Source organism: Molothrus aeneus, chromosome 4 (assembly GCF_037042795.1).
Source record: "Molothrus aeneus isolate 106 chromosome 4, BPBGC_Maene_1.0, whole genome shotgun sequence".
In the NCBI taxonomy this organism is placed as follows: Eukaryota; Metazoa; Chordata; class Aves; order Passeriformes; family Icteridae; genus Molothrus; species Molothrus aeneus.
In genome coordinates this window covers 63,673,413-63,695,673 of record NC_089649.1, presented here as the reverse complement: position 1 = coordinate 63,695,673, position 22,261 = coordinate 63,673,413, and the positions used below count along the sequence as shown (strand labels likewise).

At 42.7% G+C, this 22,261-nt stretch overlaps 1 protein-coding gene across 1 annotated transcript; it reads left to right on the top strand.

Annotated features, from left to right (window-relative positions):
- The first annotated feature begins 12,276 nt into the window (after window positions 1-12,276).
- On the top strand, window positions 12,277-16,796 carry ADRA2C (adrenoceptor alpha 2C). The gene has a single exon (XM_066548678.1). It carries the CDS (start codon window positions 12,320-12,322, stop codon window positions 13,652-13,654), a length of 1,335 nt encoding a protein of 444 aa, XP_066404775.1. The 5' UTR covers window positions 12,277-12,319; the 3' UTR covers window positions 13,655-16,796.
- The last annotated feature ends 5,465 nt before the right edge of the window (window positions 16,797-22,261 follow it).

Below are 22,261 nucleotides of genomic sequence, written 5' to 3'. Positions count from 1 at the left end.
GGCTTGATTTATTTGCCTAAATTTTGGCAACAAAGGCCTGAACATAGTGTTTGTGTAGTACCTGCAGGTTAAGCAGGATTTGCTCTGGCATGGGCACTGGCACTCAATACCCTGAGTTAGACAATTGAACTGAGCCCTTTGTCTTGTCCTAATTGAAGATGAAAACAACAACTGAAAAGTCTCAAGATATCTTGGAAAATCAACATTCAAAATTTTAACTCAGCAGTAGAAAATAAGGACTTTTCATTGGTAAGGTGACTGATTTATTACTGTAGTCAGCTGAGTTCCACAATATTGAAAGATACAGATTAACCATAACCATATTCTTTGATTAAGATATTTGCACAGTAAGGACCAGGCTAAACACATAGTTTTACAGTAGGAAAATCTCTCTTATTGTCAAACATTCTATAAAGATATTGCATGAATACCTGCACATCTACTTCTCTTGTCTGCCATGCTTTTCTTTCTCCTGAAGAAATAAACTGTCCAGATCATGTTAAAGAAATCTTCCTTCTTAGTGACTCCAAGCTTAAAACACCTCTTTCAGTAAATGCAATTATCAAGGCACCATTTATTATAGGCTACAGGGGACATTAAAATGTCAACAATTAAACACTGCAAGAACAAGAATTTGAATGAAAATGGGTCATAAAGGGTGATGCTTTCTATCTTCAAAATATTTTCCAATTATTTACCAATAAATTCAGAGTTACTGTTTTATCCTTCATTTTTAACATGAATGCAGGAGATCCATAGAAAGGATTATGGTTTTACCCAAAGAAACAACAGAGTTCCAGGAATAATTTATTTGTGCTTATTTATAGATATTACCAATTCTGAGATTCTTTATTTTTGATAACTCACAGTTTCATGTTAATGAGTGTAGGATCCCTCTACAACACTGATTATATTTACTCACATTAGAAATGCATTGCTTTCTTTGTTGGTAAATACTCATTTTCCTGAAACTTCAGATTTTATTATCTGATAAATTCTCCAAGCACCTTAATGTTTTTTACAACCCAGGAGTATTGAAAACTCATAAAACAAGTGTTTGCCTGACCTCATGTTATCAGGATTAAATACTGAAGATACTTGAATACCATTCTATTATCTTCCAGGTATTGAAATCATAAAGTACAGCCTGCTGACATTTTCACTGGTTTGTTATTCAGTGTCTTCCTTGTGCCTTTTGAAATATGACAGAGTGGGACACGCTCAACTGAAACTCACTATCAGCTTCTTGAGCCATCCACAGTAATACACTTAACTTGTCATGACTATTCTAAAATATTTCTCTTTATTCCTTTTAATGGTAGATATAGATCTTTCCATGCTGGTCACCAATGAGAAGCACTTGAAATATGCTACTTTAAGGCAGTATGTCAAGAATATTGGAATAAACCTGCAATAAAAAGATATGTTGGAAATAAAAGGAGCTATGGCAACAAAAATGGCAATCTGACTCTTGCTTTTAACAGTGAATGTAAAATATGGGTAAGATTCTTCATTTCAGTAGCAATCAATTCATAAATACATAGACAGGAATCATTAGCATTTGCAAACAAACATTGCCTCTTTTCCAGGAGCTGAGAACCTCAAGTGCAATGAATGATGCATTTCATATTCCAAATCAATATATTATTTATATTTGTTTTGTATTTGGTTCCAAAATCAATTAGGACTTTAATACCTTAATACTGTTACAAGGGCGCATGCTCAGTGACAAAATCTGATACTTTACTCTGCTCTTTTTCTTTAAAGTCTCAAAGCCAAAAGAGAAGGTAACAATCCAATATAGATTTTATCAGTAATGGAATGGTCACAAGACTGTCTAGAGGAATTCACAGCAGAGGCCATTTTATTTTTCTTATAAGTATGGGCTATTAACTATTCTTAGCAATTATTGAGTGTTATTGGAAAGCCTGAATTAGAAATATCTTCTGTTGCAGCCAGCAAGCATTAGGGGATGATCTCCAACACCAGACAAGTCAGTGCACAGCCCTGCTCCCTTCTGGGAATTACAAAAGGAACTACAACCAGCTGACTTTCCCACTCTTCTGTCCCTTCAGTGTCTTTTAAAATATGTGTCTCAAATTCAACCAAAATTCAGTGGTATTTAGGTTTTGCAAATTGTCCTTGTTTAGGGCAAATCTGGGAGAAAACCTCTAAAGGAGTTCTTCTAGAAAGCAGATTTAAGCTGCCCCTCCCCTAACTGGTTTGGGAAAAATATTTCATTGGAGAAAAGTGGAAAAAAACTGTTTATTTAACAGGCAAAGCATTCACCAGCACAAAAAATGAACAATATTAAACAACAAAACCTCTCACTGCTTTGAAGAGATGACAAATTTGGAAAGTCCTCTTTGTGGGCTGTAGCTTGGCTCACTCAGTCTGTTATCAGTCTCTCTGATGGAATGCAGCTTCTGGGGCCTGATGGGCCACAGGTGGTGTTTTTTTGGGTTTTAGTCCAGAGCAGGTTTCAATAGTTTCAAGAAAATGAAAAAAAACCCTACAGTCTGGGGAATTTCACTGGCTCAGCTAGCAAGAAATGAATTAAAAGCAAAGGAGAGCTTCCTCGCTGATCATTCCGCAGACAACAGAGTCCAGGAGCAGGAATGTGGAGGAGTGAGTGCAGTTTCTGGAAACAAACTCCACACTCCTTCTCTCCCCACACTCCACTTTTAGAACCAGTCTTAAAGGTGCAAAACTTATTTCTGGGCTAAACAGACAGATGGGGATGCAGTTCAGCATCATAAAGTCACCCTAGGACACAAATAGAGTCTCCAGTACTGATCTCCAGCATTACACTAAGGAGTAATCTTTGCTGCTTTGTTATTCAGCCATGAACTCAGCCTAGAGAGCAAAAGTTTCCACCTTCACCCTGCAAAGAAGAAAAAGATACATGGTCTGGGTGTGCCAGCATGCAGCAGCATTCTGGGGGCTCTGCTGCTGCTTTGGGATCAGAAAACTGCCCAGGGACACCCTTCAGCTGTTCTGGGATGAAGCAGAGCCCCAGGCACTGCTCTGCCTCCTGTCTTGGAGGGGACACGTGGTGTGTCTGTGCCCACCTTGGGCAGCAGGAATTGGGCAGTAGCAGAGGCCCCTCAGACAGCCCAGCAGAATGCACCAGGGTGTTATCAGCAGAAAACCAGCATGGGCATCATTCTTGACCAGTTTGTCACTATGTGGAGCACACAAAGGGCTTTTCTCTCCTGTCACTTACTCCAGGATGAATCCTGTTGAACACTGGCAATTTAGAGTAATATTAACCTGGAACAAATGTCTATATCAAGCCTGTTTATGTACACTGAAAGACAGGGCTTTGTTGCTGTAATTACATTTTTTAAAATATGTGAGTTGCATAAATCTCATAATCATTTCCTCTGCCTATAATGGTTGTAATCTGCAGTTCAAGAAGATTCCTAATTAATATTAATTCCTACCCTGTGCACAGTGTGTTTTGGCAAATAATTAGGTCTGAAGGGATGGCCAAACACACTGATCTTCAAATTTGGAACAATTTAATTACAGGCTTGTTTTCTGAGTGGAGCTGCCTGAGACATGAGTTTAGAAGAGAGCATCAGTGTGGTCCAGCTCCAGAGGCTGGCTCTGGAGCCAGAGCAGAGAGAGCTCTGCAGGAGGGGAGCAGGGCAGGCTGATAAAGCCTTTTTTCCCCAAATTGGATTCCAATGGAAGCCAATATCAGCTCATGTGAGTGACTACCTGGAGGCTGCTCAGTCACACTGCTGAGTTTGCTGCAAATGCCTTCCTGAGAGAAGCTGACTGACAACTGCAAACAGAAAGTAGCCACTCAAAAGGAAGAATGCATTAAATTTTAAAGGGGTTCAACAACAAAGAAGCTGCCTTTGTCATGGATTTGCAGAATAATTTTGCATGACTGCACATGAGAAACTATCCTCTTTACTCTTTAAGAAATTAAGTCCTTTCCTAGATATTTCTAATATTTTTCTTAGCATTTTTTACTCATTAAGCTAATGCTGAGGTCACTTGTAAGCACAAGTTACTCTTTTAACAAGGAGGAAACGTCCCCTGTTCCAACCTACCACTAATTAGCAGTTTCTTTGATGCCAGATAACGGGATCTTCACTGATAGGGGGAGCTCTGAACCCTCCACCCATTCTTTTTAACACATTCTAAAGAAATTGTGAAAATTAACACCAGTAAAATCATGTTACACATCTCATTCAAATTTTCAGAGATGAAAGAGAATCCAAATTGCTTCTGCCCAGTCAGAGGTGCCAAAAATAATGTTCCAAGTAACAGAACAGAATTGCTAATTTTTCAATGACATAAGTGATAAAGAGTGATAATATAGGCAAATAATTAAATGTGTAATGATTAGTAACAAATGCTTTATAAATGATTAAATGTGTTTGCACAGGTGCTTCAGAAAGGCCTTACTTGGAAACTCTTTACTTATAAGCTGAGAGTAATTGTGGTGGATTTTAGCCAAGATTTGCACCTGCTGGAATTGCTAAATATAAACAACATGAATCAGAACATCTGACTGGGATCATAATGATTAAAGATCAAGAGAGGAAAAAAGAAAAAAGTAATATTCCTATGATGCATTGGTATTTGCTCACAGGACACTACCTGCACAGGCAAGCATGCTCACAGACTTTGATGGCAAAGTCAGAGTTACTGAATCTTGTACATCTATCAGAAGTAGAACACAAAAAAGGCACTTTTAATATTGTGCCAAACTGATTTCCATTTCCTATAGCTGCACTAACTTAAATGAACGAGGACTGGCAGCAGTTACCAGAGGTTTCTGATTGATTATGGTCTTCCTACTGCTAAACAATGATTTCAAGAAGTTATACCTTTTAAATCTCCTGAACTTTCTGAGAACTTGAAATCAACATTTGCTTTACGTGACAGAAAAATAGCAACTACAGTGTTGCTGCCAGTCCTGCTGTGCATCTTTTTTGAGTTAAACTGTTCTTATTTGGAAAAGCCTATGCTCACCACATTCAGTAGATAATTTGTTCCTAAAGTTACACTGCAATTTTTTACATAATACCCTTGATGATTTCCTTTAACCTAGATAACCTAGAGCATGAACTACCACACACTGAAGATGTTGAAAAAAAAATGAGATCAGAAAACACTCAGCACGAGTCCATACTCCCCAGATGTTTTGTGAAATGAAGAAGGCATGAAAAGAATGGTTTCATCCCTCCTTCCTCTCCTGTCTCTCTCCATTCCTCTCTCCATTTCTCCCTTGCTTCAGCTTTCTTACTGGCAAACATAAGTAAGAATAAGTTACAGGAATTAAGAATTAATTTTATGACTCCTTTTCTGCTTTGTAAGATGCTTCTAATGAGTCATTTGCACTTAAAAACTTTGCTGAATCTTAGCTATTTATTGATATTTACTGATTTTCCATTTCTAAATATAAGGCCCCATTCATCAAAAGACAGAAGGAGATGCATAATTTTAATTAAACAGTGAAATTCAAATCCAAAGCAGACAGTAAAATGTCAAAGGCATCTCTTTGACTTGTGTTCTCCAGTGCATTGCACAAAGTGTACTGAGAGATAATGCAAAAGCAGGGAGGTAATGCATTCTAGAAGTCAGTGCTCCCAACTCATTCCAAATTTTGGTCTTCTTTCTGGGCTATACAATTGTTATAGAGGCCAGAAATAGTCTCGAGTCATAAAAGAAGAGCAATTACAACACAGAGAAAGTATCAGCATTCTTGGCAATATTTTAAGTGCATGTGTGAAAATTACTACCATTTAATATCAAGCTGGAACAAATTAATATGTTAAGGAAAAGAGTAATATTGTTGATAAGGCTTTTACTAGTCCTTTCTAGCAAGGTGAGATCAATGATATGTTGATTTGGCAGATAAAGATACAGTGAACAAATATAGTCAAGGCTCACTTGACAGTAGTGAAAAGTCCCTTTTTGGAAGGACTTTTTGCTTAAAATTAAATAAGTGAAGAAGTGCTGGAACTCCTCTGATAGCATTACTAGAAACCATGTACCTCTTTTCTGTATGTGATGAAATTTGCAGACACTGAGTGCATACAAACATCAATTATACACAACCAACATGAAAATGAAAAATCTGAAAAAGATTAACAGCTTTAAAATGAAGGATGAATACATAAGGAAAGACTTTCAATTGTAACATTCAATTAAGCTTTCTGATATGGCAGAAAATGTATCTGACATTATGCAAAAAGAACGGGAAGCCAATTGTAAATTTTATATTAATACGGCAGAGATTGTTCTTTATTGAAACCGGGAAAGAAGAGTGGAAGAGAAATACCACCTGGGAGGCTGTTACAGAAAAAAAAAAGTCAGGATAGGTTAAACCTACTGAATACATTAAGGCCAGAAAAGTAAACAAAAAAGGAAATATATGAGAAAAGATAAAGCAGTACAAGATTGCCCAAAAAAAGATAAAAGAGGCTCTGTTGATAGACACTGAAAGAAGAAACAACAGCACTGAAGGAAGACATGAGAACATTTTATCAAATTGTTTAAAAATATAGGTAAAGTGCAATGAAGAGCAATGTCTGGAAAAAATAAATCTCACCTTAAAGAAAGGCAGAACACCTCACAAACACTGCAAAAAAAAACCTCACCTTGTTTTTCCAATGAAAGAAGATAAAACTTGGTGCCTATTTTGTAGTAGCCAAATCTTCATGAGATTGAAGTAGTTGCTGAAAAATGAAGAAAGTTAAATTAACACATGCAATTCAAATCACTGCAGCACAGATATGAGGAAATTAAATGGACATCATGATATTTGGAGATATCCCTATGGTTCAATGGGAAGCAGAAATACCACAATCTGCTCTTGTTTCCATGGAAAGTCTCCAGTGCAGTCAACTCTGCTGTTCTGAAGTTGCCACTCGAACCAGACACAGGAAACATGGCAAACATTTTCTCTAATTGATCCTGTGCAGACAAGACCTCCCTTCTGCCAGGCAACACAGAACGAAGCACAAGATGGAAGATGCCTCTTCTCCTCTACTTCATGGGACTTGGTTTAATGATGGAGTATCATGGCAGGCAGTACCCCCACCTCTGAAACCTCCTGGGGGGTGATTCTGTCAAAGTATTAAGCAGAAGTGTGCCATGAGGTAGATGCAGCTGGGAGGGGATGAACCTTGGTGACAAAGAATGAACCTTCTTCTCCCCCACCCTCCCTCAACCACCCTCACTCCTCCACTGGAATGGTTTCTGTCACTGGGTCATTCCTGTGGAAATGGTAATTTCAGTATCAATGCAAACTGAGGAGATGGAAGGGTTTGCAGCCAAAATCTATCTCGTTGTGAAAGGGCTGTCTTACACTTATGCCAAACAGCCCAGAAAATTAATAAATTACAGATAGGCAATGCCACAGATGATAAATTATCTACACAGAATTCTCTCTACTTAAAAGCTGGAGCTTTTACAGACTTGCATAACCTCATCCAAAATGCAAAAAAATTGCATTCTTTATATAAGTTAAAAACCAACAAACTATTTCCCATACGTATTACTGTGCAGAAGAATTTAAAAATTAAAAAAACCCACTGAAATCAAGTGTAAGAGTCTTCAAATACAGTGCAGAGTCCTAGAAAAATAATGCACTCATCCTGTTCAAATGGCACAGCTATCACAACAGGTGTCTGTGAAGGCTATTTAAAGTGTTGACTTCATAAATTAGAAATGAAGAAGCCTTTAAAATGAGTACAGGTAATGGAAACAGTGCAAACTGAATTAGGGAAAAGAGGGGACATGGATCTATTTTTCATGATTCTCCAATAACAGGGAGAATCAAACCAAAACCTCTGCAGGAGCCCCAGGTTTGGCTCCAAAGGGCTGAACCCATGGCACTCTGCAGCACAGTCATGGTTGGTGGGATCCTGTCATGAGAGCAAGAAAGGCTTACAGAAACCAGCCAGACAGGATATGTCTGACCACACAATTTGACTTCTGCTTTATGGTCTCACCAGCACAGTGACAACTGTGTTTACTGGGAGCATGAAAAAGGGTTATAAACATATGAGAGAAGAAAAATTGCATGAGAGAGCTGAACCAATAACCTTCTTCATTGTATTTTAGCTCGAGCACAATAGCTACTTCAAGTGTTTTCAAACACTTTTTAAGTGAATTAGAATTTTATCCTGAGTTCTTTGAGGAATTTACAGGGTAATGTCCATTTAACAATACAAAATTTCACAGTCTTTCCCTTGGTAACAATATTCAAGTTTTGAATGCCCTCAGCTCCCCTCCAAAGTAACTTCTGTTTTCTTTATATTTAGTTCCTTTCTTTCAAAATCCAGGACAGTCTACTTATTCTTCAACTGTTAACCCATTTTTCTATCACATTGTTTGTACTGCAGGTTATTTCTTCAACTACTCGCAGAAATTTCAGCTAACTCATTCTATTTGATGATGGCATCTTGAGCAGATTTATAACACAAATCTTGTCTCAGAAAGTATATATACATGGACAATGTTTTGACAGCAGTCAGTTTCTTGTGCAGTTGATAAGACTGTAAAATTTTATCTATGGATGTAAAGCTTACTTTGAGAGATTAGAGAACACTTCCAGATGTTTAGTAAATCAGGATGTTCTACAAACCTCTTTATTTATCTGAGACACATTTTCAAAGTCACAAGGGGGAAATAAGGAACCCAGTTCCCACTGAAAACAAAACCTCACCCCCTTTATTAAGAAAGCTGAGATATTTCCCTTTATACATGATGACGTTGTCCTGTGGATGGAGAAATTATTTTATAAAAAATGCACAGAAGAGCATTTCATAGCATGGTTAAAATTGTGAGGTCTTAAGATATAAAATACAATGAGAGGTTTTTGGGGGGGTGTTATTTCCCTCTAACCCATCTGATACATTCAGGAGGAAAATATTAACAAGCTTTCAGGCCCACAGATCTTAAACCGAGGAGGCAAAACACGTTTGGAAGTGCAAACCAGCAGTGACACCTTTGTGTCCTAAACCTATGTGTGTGCAAGCATAGTGTGCCACTGTGACAGCATTATTAAAGTCAAATATTCTTAAACGACCTAGGAGAAGTCTAGATTTGGGTGTCAGTGGGAATCTTCCCACCAACTTTAGTGGCTAGGTTGATGTCACCTTTGGTAATTGTCCCTGAATTTGGCCCTGAGTTGAGGGCAGCACTGGCCAGTTTCCCAGTGACAGCTTTAGGATTTCCCAAGACTTAAACTCAGGTGCAGATCATGGGTCTCTGCTGGCAAGGAGATCTGGTAGCTCAAACTGAATTAAAGGTCAGTCCAACTTGAGAATCCAAGCAAAAACTGGTAAAAATTGGAGACATAAACCAAAAAGAAGTAGTTTTGCTGCTGTGGAATCTTCCCAGCCTGCTGTGGCAGGAGGTTTGTATTTAGATGCTGGATGAGAGAAGCAGAGCAGCAGTGACAGTGTACAGATGCATGGGTATGCCACAATATCTACTGGATTGCTTCAGGAACAGTGGGCTTGCATCAATGTCAGCCAAGTCCAGTTTAATGTCCAGAAGTGCCTCATCCAGCCTCTAAACTGCACTTTTTTTATGAGAGCCTGTTAACAGCTACCAGGCATAAAATCAAATAAAGGCCAATGGTTATGAGCTTGTAACTATAGGGAGGCCAAATGTGAGAATGAATGTAAAAGTACAATGAGCTGGAAGGAAAAAAGAAAATAAGGTGTCTGTATAATTTGCCAAGTTTCTATGAAAAAGAACCGCACTTTCAATTCAAAAGCACAACTACACTTGATTTATTCACTGTTGTTCACCTTGCTCCTACCTTTGCCTCTCAGCAGACTAAGCAGATTTTCATGAGAGTAGATTTCTTGTGTCTATGCCCACGCTCCATTCACATCTATATACATGAGCTGGAGTGGCATATGGCTCTTTAGGCAAACTGGATATCAGTTACACATAAAACCCAAATGTTATTTCCCTGGCTTTGGTGGAGTTACACACTGATTGTTTCAGCAGCACAGTACAATTTAAGTGCTAAACAAACCACAACAACACATGCATATTTTACTCCCAGTTTATTTTTTTCTATGTCCCAGTTGGCATTTTCTCATTAGAAATATGAAATCATTGCTCAGACATTTGCTTGTATCATTCCTTTTGCTATGAGTAAAGTTTTGAAAAGCTTCAATTCTTCTTATCTGGAGCCCCAAATTATTAGCTGAAAGTTTGAGCTCCAGTTCACATAACTTCAAGATACCCTTGCTCATGACTTTGCAATTACTTTAGTAATTTAACTGAATATCTTGAGGTTTTATGTCTTTCCCTTTTTGAAAGATCCTGAATCCCAAATATTCATGTGATTTTGTAGCTGGTATTTACTAAATTTTAAACCCCTATTGAGCCAGTTAGATCAGACATTCTTTCACCCTAATCCCAGTCAGACCAAAGCTTAGACTTCAAATTCCTGCACCTTGCCCTCTCAGATTCTAGATACCATTATGAAACTTCCAAAAATGAGGAACTGACCACAAATATTAGAAATCTGCTTCAGAGATTATTCAGGTTTCATGTCAAAAACATACTATTTGCTTCCTGTTTGAACTTTAAAAACCTCAGCTTCCATTCATTTAATCTTCTTGGGGCTTTGCAAGCTTTTTTAGAAGCTTTTTTCAGGTTGCTGTTTGTTAAAGAGGACTTGAGAGGACATCTGATTTCAATTTCATTTTGTTCTATATGCTACACTTTGTTAATGTGATTACTGCTTCCACATTTCAGTCTTTAATTAGAATTCATTACCTGACAGAGCTTAGTTTCAACACCATGTCCTTTCTCTTTTACATGCAGTCACAACATGTTCGCAAATTACACTTCAGGTGAAAAAAAACCCTAACTACCAAACAAAAGAAAACCTTCAGAGTAAACTGCTTACAGAATAGGATAAGAGGATTTTTTCTTCCTATCAAAACTAGGCATATCCACTTCCAAGCCTTCATAGTCCAATTCACGAAGTTACGCACGGAGAAGAGTGGAGCCAGCGCTGGTTGCAGCACAAAGGTAACTGGAAGCAGAATATATTTCCTTCTGCCTCCCTAAAGCCCGGGATATTCGGTTACAACTTGGGGATCGTTACATGTATTTTATTATAGTTAAAGTTTTACAGTTAAAGAGACGCTGCCTTGTGTGTAGGTGCATTCACTACGCACAGGTTTGCACTATAAAGAATACGACCGGAGCACCAGAAGTGAACGCGCACCAAGCTGTAACACCCTTGGGGACACCGGGTGCAGACTCGGCACGGGGCAGCTGCCCAGACCGGCAGGAAGGCCCAGGGCAGCCGCAGGTCGCAGTCAGTGCCAGGGTGACGATGATGAAGGAGCGGAGGCAGCCGCGGATGCGGAGCAGCGCTCCCGTCCCGCCGCCGGACGGTCCCGGCCGGCCAAGGGCGCCCCCCAGCGCGCGAGGCGGGCGCTGCAGGCAGCGACCACCCGGGCGCCGCGCTCCGGGAGCGCAACCGGCGCCGCCGCTCCTCGCACCGACCGCTGCCACCCCCATCGCACCGGCCCCTGCCACCCCCGCGGCGGCCGCCGCGCCCCCGCCGAGCCGCACCGCTCCCGGCAGAAACACCTGTCCGGCCGCCGAGCGGCAGCGAGCGCCGCAGCACCGCGCCGGCCGCTCCTCCCGTGGGCCGCCGCGGGGAGTCTCCGGCCGGGCCGCCCGCGGGGCTCGGCGCGCTCGGGGCGCGGGACGGGAGCGGGCGGCGGCGCTCGGGGCGCTCCTGCGCCCGCCGGGGGTTCCGCCGGGGCGGGCGCGGCGGCCGCACCTGCGGGCACTGAGCATGCGCGCGGCGCGGGGCACGCCGCGATTGGGAGCGCGGAGCCAGAGTGGGACGGAGCCGCCGGGAGCCGCTCCATGGGAGCCGCTCCATGGGAGTTGATGCCGACGCTGCTGCCGCCTCGGACCCCGCGCCCTGCGAGGATCCAGCTCCCGCCGGGGACTCCCGCCGGCCGCGCGGAGTCTTCTCCGGAGCCGCGGGCTGCCCGGAGCCGGGCATGACCGGGCGGGCGGCGGGGGCCAGCCGTGCCCCGCTGCCCCTTCGCCGGGGGCCGGGCGGAGGCGGCGCCGCCGCGCTCCCTGCCGCGCCGGGGGTGCGCCGCCCGGCCGTGCCCTGAGGAGCGGCGGCGGCGGCGGCGGCGGGGGAACGCGGGCGGCTCGGCGGCGGAGCGGCCGCGGGACCGGCGGCGGGGCGCGATGAGGGCGGCGGGGCGGCGGCGGCGGGGCGGCGGGGCGGGGCGGGGGCTCCGCCGGGCTTTCTAGGACGCCGACGCCCCGCACACCCACCATGGATCTGCTGCTGTTGGTGAACACGAGCCTGGGCTCCCCCAACGAGTCCCTGGCGCTGCTCCCCGCCTCGCCGTCCTCCTCGGCCCTCCTGCAGCCGCCCTCCCCCTACTCGCCGGCGGCCGTGGCCGGCCTGGCGGCGGTGGTGGGCTTCCTCATCGTCTTCACCATCGTGGGCAACGTGCTGGTGGTGATAGCTGTGCTCACCAGCCGGGCGCTGAGAGCCCCCCAGAACCTCTTCCTGGTGTCCCTGGCCAGCGCGGACATCCTGGTGGCTACCCTGGTCATGCCTTTCTCCTTAGCCAACGAGCTTATGAATTACTGGTACTTCGGCAAGGCTTGGTGTAACATTTACCTGGCGCTGGACGTGCTGTTCTGTACCTCGTCCATCGTCCACCTGTGCGCCATCAGCCTCGACAGGTATTGGTCGGTCACACAGGCGGTGGAGTACAACCTCAAACGGACCCCGCGGCGGATCAAGGCCATCATCCTCACCGTGTGGCTCATTTCAGCCATCATCTCCTTCCCGCCATTGATCTCCGTGTACCGGGACCCTGAAGGAGATGTCTTTCCCCAGTGCAAGCTCAATGACGAGACATGGTACATCCTTTCTTCTTGCATCGGCTCTTTCTTTGCCCCCTGCCTCATCATGGTGTTGGTCTATATCCGCATCTACCGTGTGGCCAAGCTAAGGACCAGGACCCTCTCTGAGAAGCGTACGATGCCAGAGGGGTCCTCCCAGACTGAGAACGGCTTGAGCCGCGCTGCCGGCGGCTGCACGTCCCTGAGGCTGCCGCTGGGAGAGAACGGACATTATTCGGCGCACCACTGGCGCAAAGCCTCGGAGCTGGAGGACATTGAGCTGGAGGAGAGCAGCACCTCAGAGAGCAGGCGGAGGCGGAGCCGGGAGGAGCATCGCCGCAAAAGCAAGAGCCAGTCCTTCTCCTACTCGTACTCCTCCAAGCACTCCAGTGGCCGCCTGTCCCGTGCGAGCAATCGCTCCATGCAGTTCTTCTCCTACCGCCGCCGCCGGAAGCGTAGCAGCATCTGCCGTAAGAAAGTTGCCCAGGCCCGGGAGAAACGCTTCACTTTTGTGCTGGCTGTGGTCATGGGGGTCTTTGTAGTTTGCTGGTTCCCTTTTTTCTTCAGCTACAGCCTCTATGGTATTTGCCGGGAGGCATGTGAGGTCCCCGAGACTCTCTTCAAGTTCTTCTTCTGGATTGGGTATTGCAATAGCTCCCTCAACCCAGTCATCTACACCATCTTCAACCAGGACTTCCGCAGGTCCTTTAAACACATTCTTTTTAAGAAGAAGAAGAAGAACTTCCGGCATTGAGCTGGAGGGATGGATTTGCCTCGAGCAGGAGTAGAGTTAACAGAGAAGGCTCAATGCTGGAAAAGAAGGGAGGGGAGAGAACGTGGGGCTTGGGCTTAGGGAGCGGGAAGAGGGCTCGCCCCCTCGGAGGAGCAGGGGGATGCTCTGGGGGACAGGGATGGTGTCGGGGAGGCTGAGGGCACTCACCACGGTGCAGAATGGTGACATGGAGCTGGGGGAGCAGTGCTGGAGTGTGGAGGGGTGAAGGGGGAGGGAGTGACTGTGTTTGAACCCTGACAGAGGGCACGGGGAGCCCACAGAGCAGAGTAGGCTGAGACACTGAGTTTGGGAGGCAGTGAGCTTTCATGGGCTCTGGAATTTTGTGGGGAAACAAAAGGAGACATCAGAAGGAGAGGGTTAAGTGGCAGTGGTGGTGGAGATTTGAGTATGTATAAATAGGGCAGCTGGGGCCTATGGTGGATTTGTCCCAGTAAGAAATTGGCTTTTACTGCTTGTGTGGGCAAGGAGAGTGCAAAGTACCAGGCACTGACAGTGTTTTGAGTTATGAAAGGATTTAAATGTTTGCCAAAAAAACCCTAAAGAACAATCCAAACTCTTTTCTAAATAAACCTTTGTACTGTTAAAACCTTCTGAATCATGATTTTGCTCAAGGGATGAAGTCAAACAAAGCAAGGGGTTTTCTTTTCTTTTGGAGGGGTCTTTGCCTATAGATCTGGATGGGAAATATTTTTCCTATCTTCCCATAGTTTTTGATTAGTCAGTGAGACAAACCCAGGAGTGTTGCATTTTTTCATGAAATATGAAAAAGAACACATATACCCCATGACCTCATTTCCTCCTGCTGGATCACCAGGCAGTAAATTCCTGCTCCATCCTTCTCAGATCAGTGACCTAAGGACCTTGTTGTCCTGGAGCAGATAGTGAAAAAAAAAATTATTCTGGTGAGCTTGCCTAACATGTTTTGAGATAAAATAAAAAAATCAACTTTACACTTCTATGTGCCCAGGGGAACTTTTCCTCCCCTTTTTTCAGTCTCCCTTCAAAGGCTAATCTCAGGGCTGGATGCGTGCTCCTCATTCTCAGGCAGGCAGTTGAAGGCATTCTGATATGCAGGTTTTCAGAGGAAGACCAATCACCCCACTACTAGTGTCTTTATATCCTTCATATTTACAGTCTTAGAGCAATTAAATCCTTTTTATTTATTTTTTAATGAGAAGCATACATTGCAGATTGTCAGCGGTGTATGTGAACAAATCCCAAAAGGAGGTGCAGCTGTTCCAAACCTTTGGTGTTAATGTTGCTTGCTTTCCCTTCTTCTGTTTGCATTTCTAGTTTATGATTTTAGAGGATTTTCTTGGGAGGAGAGGCAGAAGAGGGGAGAATAGCTTGGAAAGTTATTCAAGCAAACTATATTTCCCATGGGTTTATAAAATATCATAAACTGCAATGAAAAAAGTGAGAGACAGGGACTGGTGTCTACATTCATCACTGAATGCATACCAAATGTAAGAGTGAGCTGAGCATTTACATCCCTTTTTCAGCTGTGCTTCTGCAAGGTGTGTATTCTGTACATGGAGCAAATACTCCTCCTTTCTGTGCTTATCACTCCTTCCATAGGCAGCAGGATTTGGCATCTGCCTCAAATGCGCCTTTCCACAGCAAGCAGAGTGAAATCTAATCCCATATAACAGACTCCTTAAAACAGCTGAATAGAATATATTGAGGAATCATCAGATATCCCCTTCCTTACTCCCTCTGTTCTGTCTGAAAGGTGTCTGTAGGCTCTTCTTGTAAATTCTCTGTATCATAAGGAAAAAGGATAGAGCAGTCACTTTGTTTCATCAGTTTTTCATAATAAGCATTTGGTTCGCTTAACCCTGGCAAAGGAGACTGTCAGTGGCTGAGGTTCTGGTTGTTCCTTCAATAGACAGATTAACTCAAATTCAAGTGGGACTTCTGCTGAAGTGGGGATTAGATGATTGCATCAAATGCATTAGAAGTTTGCTGGATTTTGCTAAGTAAACAACTGAGATGTTTTCAAAGTCCTAAATCTGTAACTTATCGGATGGTTTCTTGAAATAAGGCTCAGAGTGTGAAAAGATTTGAGCTTTGTTTAAATAACAAATGGTTTGGTACAAATTCATACCTGAGACAGATAAAGGAGAAATAAAAATAGCAACTGAGAGGAGAAAATTACAAGCCATTTCTCTTTTGCAAAACAGAGAGTTCTTATTAAATTAAGTCAAGAAGAGCTGAAACTAGCTCTTATTATTTTAGGTAATAATGTAGCTAAAAAGTTCAGGTTTGTTTACTCTGAAAAAACTATATAACCACCAGAGCAACCAAAGCAACATATGGTACCTGGCTACTACCTCTGAGCTCCTGGACAGCTTCATTAGAGGTGCCCATTCCTGCCAAATGAAGGTCTGAGGTCTGCTTTTGTCACTTAGTGCTGCTCCCTTAGAGGGGTTTCCCAGTCTGCAGACTCACAGTGGTTTGTTTTACAGTTGCACTGCTTTTGAAATGAGCTCTGTGGCCTCCAAACACAGTCCTTCCCCCTCTGTTTTCCTGGTAGAATTCAAGTAGTCTATGGAAATGAAATTCTGACAGATTTTACTGGGCATAAGATATATATGAAATGACTGATGTGCCTTAAAAGTAAGTTCTTTGCAGTAAAAATGTTCTGTGGTCATTATAAACATTAAAGAAATAATGCTTCAGTTTTTTTTTCGCTTCCAAACATTTTAAAAAGATTGGTGCAGATACTGAATATCTATAAGCAGCAACATAGTTAAAACCAGGGTATTTCTATGCTTTTAATTTTTCTCGTCACAGTTACTCATCTGATTCAATGCCTCAAGAGGGTCTAATTTCTTCTGAGCTAAATGAAAAGTAATATTCATTAATAAAGATGTGCAGTTTACATCCCTTTTAAGTGCATTTCCCTCTAAATTAGTGAATACAAACGATTTCTATAAAGATTGTTTTTAATGTAACTACTGAATATGCTTCTAGTAAAATGGGGCTGATTTACTTTTTTAAATATAGTGGTCTCTTATTACTTGTAATAGCTGAAGGCTGGAATTTGCAACATATTGTGTGGTGTTAACTTTCCATAAAAAGTTTTCAGCTCTGCTACTCACACTGTGGTTGTGCTTCAACTATAAGCTGGCTAATAGTGTCTACAGGAGAAAAATAGTCTATGCAGCTTTTGCTTAAGAAAAAGGGAGAAGATATGTGTAAAATGTGCTGAGCTGTTTCTTTGATCAGATATGATAAACTGGTTGAAACACTCCACTCACTCTCTACTCTTTTGGAAGAATGAAATATTGCTACTAAGCCATATCGATTTTAACAAGTACTTGATCTTTAACTCTTCATTTGCTCATTTCACCATGAAGAAACATTTCTGTCAGTCTTAAGTGAGATGTTGATGTTTCATTTTCAGATTTCTGAGCGGTGCTGTTGTTGGTTGGCTATTGAAATATTGAACAGTGTAACTTAGCTGGGATGGGAACTCAGTGCTGCTGTCCCTCAGCCACCTCTGTGGGAGTTTTGCGTGAGAGAGAAATGCAGAATTAGCCTCTTCAGGGCTTGAGGCAGATGGAAGGGGCCTTATAAATAGGAGATTTGACAGGATCACAGCTTTAAATCATTGTCTGAAATAAGAATCAGGCCCTTGTTGTTCTGTGCCATCTCTGTTCACAAGAGTCATGTTGCTGCGAGAGCGCTGGTGTTTTCTGACAAGCAGGTCTGAGATGAAAGTCTACATGCAGCTTTGCACACATTGGCCTGTATCATCCTTTGTGAGTAATCCCAGAAAACTTGAGTGGAATTTACTTGTGAGTCAGGAAGATACAGTGGGCAAAGACTTCAGGAGCTTCCTTAAACATTGCCTCCTTTTTAGTAAACATGCTGGAGGAATTTAAGCAAACGTTTGTGCGTAAATGTAGGAGAACAGAAGGAATGCAATCCTCTCTGCTTAACTCTTGACTACTGTTCAGACCCATAGAAGATGTGGATGAGGGGTTTTTTGACTGTATATTTTTAGTATAAGCTGTGTGAAGAACATTTGTGATTACATCTGTTTTTCAGAGAAGAAAGCTGTTGGTCTGTGAGGGTTGGTATTGGCTAGAACAGCATCTGAGAATTGTAAGGATTTTGCAGGAACTGTTGGTAATGAAATCCATTTCAGGAGAAGGTTCTGACCCTAAACTATGACTGCTCTCAAGAAGGAGAAAATATCTACAAGCTGTGCAAAAGGAAGACCAGATGCTATCTGTGAGTTTGTTTTTATGGTTGCTCATTATGACCTTGTTGGTGAGCAGAAAGCAACTAGATGCTTCAGAGAACAAGCTCTAATTTGGAGGGGGAACAGTGCATGAAGAAATGGCTGCCCACAACACTGAGGGAATTCATATTTGCATGCCTTCTTTCTACTGTGGACAGGTACAGAAGAGGAAGCTGCCTTTTTCATTGCACAATAGGAAATGTTAATTTGTGTTCCAGATCTGTGGGTCACCTAGGCCATACAAAAGATGTCACAGGAGAAAGCAGAGAGAGGATTGCTCACTTCAGTGTTCAGCACCAAGCTTAAATTTGTCCTTTGTCCTTGAAATTAAGCCAAAACCACAGTTTGGCACTTGGACCCAAAGGCTATGTGGCATCAATAATGGTACACTGAATATAGTCTAGTTTTAGCAAAAAGCATCAGTTCATATTATACACCCTGCACATCTCTGTTCCAGGGCAGAAGTAGGAGTTCTGACACAGAAGGGAATGATCAGCAGTTTGAAGAGTCACAGGTATATTGAAAATATACCTAGATCCTATTCTGATAACAGAGCTGGCTTCAGTTTTGTGGGTCCCAACCCCTTGAGCTCATAAGGAAGAACTGGGGAGGTAGAAAATGAGGAAACAGTAGAAATGCTGCTTCTCAAGGAAGAAAAAAGTGGCAAATTGCTGAGAGTCATGTTTAGATCTTTGTGCCAGCCCCACTCCAGTGGGGTTGGGAACTGTTACTGGGTTTTGTGGGAAAGGCTGAGGTGTCTTCCACTCACAGTGACTATCACTCTTGATCTGAGCTAAGGAAATATCTACAGCTGGTACACTGCCTTGGTTTGAAGTGGCAGCCCTTAGAGTGCAGCAGAGGACGTTTTAAGTAGTTTATCTCTCCTCTGGCACATGTTCTTCACTATCCCAAACATTTTTTTAATTCAATTGCACAAGAGTTGATAAGGTAGAGAAAGATTGCCAATCTTGCAGAAAAAAAAAGACAGAGGCATGGAAAATAGTAGGTAATAAAACCCTGTGTCTTAGTCCTGACATAACGTCTTACTATAATACCAATCCTTTCCCCCCCCCTTTTCTTTTGGAAAACAGAAATTCATGCAAAACTGCAGAAGCTTATTTTAAATAGACTATACCACTGATACTGTTTACAATAAAAAAAAAAAGAGCTTTTCTGTCAGTAAGTAGCCTTGTGTTGTAAAGCAATCTTCTTTACTACACTTGTCTGAAAAATCTAATGGAAAGTAGATCAGCACTTAATTCAATTTGTCTATATGTACCTCTCTTAACAAAAATGCTTTATTAACGGTCCTGAATGTAAAGGACACAAATGAAATGTAGCTGCCTGCTACATCAAAATCAATTAGTTGTGTTTCAGCATTTTTGTGAACAGCAGTCATTCATTTTGCATGATGCTCTTTCCTGATAGCTCTCTGCTGACAGAGAAAGCTGTTTACCCTGTTGACAACAGGAATAAAATGAGGATTCATATTTGCCTCCGTTAGCTCTTTTAAGTGTCCTCTGATACACTAAAAAGCAGGCTGCTAGAAGTAGGTCTTCTGGTGTGATGTCTAGAAAGTGACATGGATCAGAGAATTAATAACCTGACAGGTTCCAAGATGTACAGCACCCTTAATTGAGAGGCTCACCCCAGGCTGCAGGGACATGCTTCACTTGGTTTTGTTCTCTGTGCCTTTGACCCAACATTGCAAATTATTTGCTCAGTAGCGGAACATTTTCAGCACACCATCCCTTTCAACCTCATCTGCTGGAGTAAGAAATTAATACTGAGGTCTCCCACTTCCTCACTGAGTGCTTTGGCCAATAGACTATTTATATAGGTGATGCAGCTAAAATGCCTTTCCTTTTGGCACATAAATGTTTTATTTGATCGAGCTTTTTATCTTTCAGTAGACTAACACTCTTGTTCCACAAGGACATTCTCTATCTGGAAAGCAAACATATGTCAAATACTTGGAGGAATATTAGAAATCCTGAAAAACCCCAGCCACTCCAGGTAAATTTTAAAAGAAAACACCACAGCTGAACTAAGAAAAAGGCTTAATCTTGTCTCTGGTGGGGCTGCCCTCTCTGAGACCCCCTACTACTCTGGTGTGCTTCTGATCAGATTTGTTGCAGTGTGTGGAGCTGTTCTGTTGGACCCCTGCAGCTGTACTGAGAGGAGCAATTTCAAGTGTCCAGCAAAGATTAGAGGAGTTAAACACATGCTTATTGAATCATTTCACATTCTAGCAGACACTCTCACTTTGGCTTCCTGTTCCCTTTTTGCACTCTAAGTTAGCCCTTGCTTTCAGTGTGACTGCCATGCACAGCCCGTGCTTGCAGTACCCTTACATCAAATGCCTCATGTCTGACCTACAAGGGGTTGATGACACCCTCCTCCTCCTCTCAGCTGGGCTGGAAGGGTTCTCCAGAAGACTCTCCATGAGTCTGTGCTGTATATGAGTACCTGGAGGAACAGGAGTTACTGCAAGTTCTTGACTGATTCCAAGCCACACTGTTTTATCACCAGTAAATGCTTGTGTGCAGAGTTTCAAAGTGTCTATAAATGTGCATTCCCTGAGGCTGGCACTGATTTGTTTACATCAGCAGCAATTTCTGTAGGTAATTAAAGGGAGAGTTTTAGTCAATCCATCAGATACTACTTTGGATATGCCACATGGTACATCAGAGAAACATGATGTGTTGTTTCAACAGCACAATTAGCAATAGAAGTGATTAAAGATTCCTGGATGGCATGTTTTTTCTGTAAAAAAACCCAAGAATGCAGCTCAATGAAATCTGATTGTTCTTTAAAGAATGTGTCTGTTTTACCCAGTGAATAATGGAAACCAGGAGACCTTTAATCAGCTTCTGGGGGCCCAAGTGCTGGCTGGCCTGGCTGCCTGGCTCCTGGGCTGGCTGCTGGGTGAGGTGCCAGGGAGCCGAGACTTGCAGGCTCCTGGGCTTATGGGCAACACTCAGCTGAGCTCCATTATCACAGCATCTAAATGCTTCAGAACTTCTCTTCTACTTGGTCTGTCAGTGCCTTGATACATTAAGGAGTGACTGCCATGCTCTTTTTTTCCTGATGAGAAGCTAGAAGATTAATGGCAGTTAGGTAGGTAGATCATAAAAACCTTCTGGTTTTTGTGGATCTTTCCAGTTGCAAGCTCACTACTGATTGTCAGGCTCCTGCTGAGCTCCAAAGTATAAAGTCCCACCTGTGCTTTAAGGTTCTGCTTCTCCCCTCTGTGATTGCCCACAGAACATGCACACAAATCCCATCAGGATACACAAACTCAATGTGCCTCTCCTTTGCTTGTCCCCACCTGGCAGGGAGCTCATGCAGTTTGGATATTGCAGAATAAGGAAAAAGGAATGTACTACCTCCAGTTTGTGGGGGAGCAATGATATTGCTGCCATTTCTTTAAGGTCTGTGGTGTTTTAGTCACCAGTGCTGGATTCACACTGCCATTTCTGGGTGCCTACTTTTACTGTGTGTTGAACAAGTACCCTCAGGGCCTAATTGACCTATGTCTTATACCCCAAAGGAGTGGATTTTTTTTCTACTCCTGTCAAAATACAGAAATCACAAATACTACCTAAAAATAAAATTACCAAAGATCCCCCTCAAAACTAGTCCATTGATACAGCCAATCTCATTTATGGGTTAAGGCTCAAACTCATGTAAATTTAGAAATAAAGAAAAAATTATAAGCCCAGGGATCTTTCATATCTCCCATTTCTTTTAGTGCAGGTCTCTCAGGATACAGTCTGGATCACGAGATTCTACTTTTCTCAGGCTTTGAAGGTCATCTCTCTTGAGGTTACTGAACCTATGTCTTCAGTAATGCAGAAATTTCCTGGAAACTCAAATGAATGTTTAAGAGTCAAGAAATAACACACATGATTCCAACACCAGACAGGATGAACTCCCTCTCTGGAAATGCTGCTGGGAACAAACATTCAGGGCTAGTCTGTGTATATTTCTCAGGCAAAATTATGACTATAGAGGGATCTTGAGTTCCAGGTGAATGTTTTGTACAGAGGAGGCTTCCTGACAGTGTTCACCACCTTCAGAAGTGTCAGTCAATGTCTATTGAGCTCATGCTTGTCATAATAAGGAATGGGATTGTCCCCAGATATATTTTTAAGGGGGGGGGGGGGGAGAAAAAGGTAAAAGTAATTTTATAAAAATGTAATCATGCATAGAAAATGTGAAAGGAAAAGGAACCTGTCTCTTGCTGAAGGCTTCAGCAGCAATTCATTCTTACCTAATTCTGCCATATCCAGCTGGGGATAACTGATGGTCAC

What these genes read in the sequence shown, in the direction of transcription:
- ADRA2C (XM_066548678.1), top strand. Translation starts at nt 12,320, where the DNA reads ATGGATCTGCTGCTGTTGGTGAACACGAGCCTGGGCTCCCCCAACGAG.